This window comes from Austrofundulus limnaeus, unplaced genomic scaffold, assembly GCF_001266775.1.
Source record: "Austrofundulus limnaeus strain Quisiro unplaced genomic scaffold, Austrofundulus_limnaeus-1.0 Scaffold87, whole genome shotgun sequence".
Taxonomy (NCBI): Eukaryota; Metazoa; Chordata; class Actinopteri; order Cyprinodontiformes; family Rivulidae; genus Austrofundulus; species Austrofundulus limnaeus.
In genome coordinates this window covers 1075228-1077327 of record NW_013952489.1, presented here as the reverse complement: position 1 = coordinate 1077327, position 2100 = coordinate 1075228, and the positions used below count along the sequence as shown (strand labels likewise).

The 2100-nt window shown below is 39.6% G+C and overlaps 1 protein-coding gene across 3 annotated transcripts in view; it reads right to left on the bottom strand.

The window, feature by feature from the left end:
* Positions 1 to 2100, bottom strand: part of LOC106520073 (activin receptor type-2A) — a 73139-nt gene that overhangs the window by 18680 nt on the left and 52359 nt on the right. For all 3 annotated transcript variants that reach the window (XM_014011996.1, XM_014011997.1, XM_014011998.1), the window contains exon 3: positions 533 to 678. In XM_014011996.1, coding sequence (XP_013867450.1) covers positions 533 to 678 — 146 coding nt within the window. The remainder of the gene's footprint in view (positions 1 to 532; positions 679 to 2100) is intronic.

Genomic DNA, 2100 nt, shown 5'->3' with positions numbered 1-2100 from the left:
AATTTGTACCGCACTTTTCATTAACAAAAATCTCAAAGTGCTACAAAAAAACAAAAACAAACAAACAAACAAAAAAAAACCCTCCGCTAAAAGTAATTAAAACCAATTTCTTATATAAATGACCCATACATTCATTATATTTTGACAAAATGCAATTGTTGCAAATAGTTTAATGAATGCACTATAGTGGCCTGTTTCTTCACATAACACTTCCTCCTTGGTTCCATGTGATGGGTCACCTACATCCTTATCAATCTGGGCAAATCATAGCAACTGGAGAAGATGGCAGATGTTCACAAATACATCTATACACAGTTTAGCAAACTGTCTCTGACATGATGTGGTTCCTACTATATTTTGGCATGTTTACATTAAAACCTGAGCATACAGTGTGACTGTTTGAGGACCAACTAACTGTGGTCCACAGGAAAAGCTGAAACTTACTGTACTGTAAGTAGGTACTAAATGAACTGTGTGACTGTAACAGACGGCAGCAACTGTAACTCTCAGAGGGGTGTTGGACTGTACGTACTGTAGGCGGTTGAATGTTGCGTGTCGCTCGGTGGGTCGCTCTGCGGGTCGCTCTGGGGGGCGTACATGAACCTCTCGTTGCACATGTTGCCTTCGCAGCAGCAGAAGAAAACGTTGGGACTCTCCTTCCTCTCCACACACTCGTTGCTGCAGATGGCATAAACGAAGGGAATCAGAAATGCACAAACTGCATATGATAACACCGAGGCATACAATTGAAAGGAGATGACGTTATGCAAAAAGCATGAACACACTCTCTCCTTTCATTCCCACACAGCCGTAGAGGACAATGAAACAAAACATTTATTAAATAACTCCTACGCACGCCAATATGGACACAAACAAACGCAAGAGCACACACAAAAAACAAAACCAAACACACACTCACTCTCTCTCTCTCCATTTCATTCTCACTCAGTCATCAGATAAAAGCCAGAGGAAGTGGCAGCCGCCCTCGACTTGCTCTGTGCTCTCCAGGGAGGCCAGGCGGCGCCGTCTGAGCAGAGGTACCCGAACGGAGCGCTGCTGCAGCTTTATCAACCCAGGAATTACAAATAAATAAATAAATACTAGAAACCAGCATGTGAGGCTCGGGCTCTAACATCAATAAACTATAAGAATACAAATTCATTAATGTGTGCCTTTAGATGTTTAGACTGAATTTGTTTTAATTACAGATCCAAAAAGAAATCCATTTCAGCCTGTTTTTGTAATTAAAACGCAGCCTTGTGCAAGTCATTCTGAACGGAAGCACACAGAAGGATTAAAAAAAACTGTGCTCATGGTGAATTAATGATGTTCTGCTTGTTCCAGAAAAAAATTATACCACTGCTTCCTGCAGGTAATAAACATATAGCTGTTTATGCAAAACACAGTGCTTCGCTTGGACCGACGCATGGGGGGCCTTTCACAGCAGCTTTGGAAAAAAAATTCAAGGTAATGCAATTTTTCTGTTGCACTTCTGACTGAGCAGCAGGTCTCACTGAACTGGAGAGGGTGCTATTAATAAACGTGTACAATGTGGCACTTTCCTACAGCGCTGTGCTCAGGTGTGGCCTTTCATTTGTTGTTTAAAGTAGAATTACTGTGAAACTATCAAAGGAACATAAAAGCCAGCCACCCTTCTGAGGTCTAATCCTAACCCATTTACCTATTTTTGTTTCACTAAATAAAACCTCTCTTACACCATTAGGTACAAAGTCACGTAAAAGATATATACTATTTTTATTTCAAGTTAGCCTACACAATAAGTTAAATTCTTTGTGAAGATGTGTTCAGTGTGAGCTGGTCATAACAAAGACTAGTCCTACATTTAAAGAAAAGCTTTAAAGGGATCCATGATTAGTTGTAACATTAGACTTTATTTGATAAACATATACTGTATTTTAACTGTAAAATAAAGACAGTTAAAATACTGTAGGCTGTTTAGTTTCCATAATTTTTAAACTAAAAGTTTAAAAATATATTACACGGACGGAGCCATTTTATTTACACACAAAGCATTCTGGGTAAATGATGATGTGGATAGGTCCTCGGTGCGAAGCTGTTAGCGAGCTATATCCACCCTGA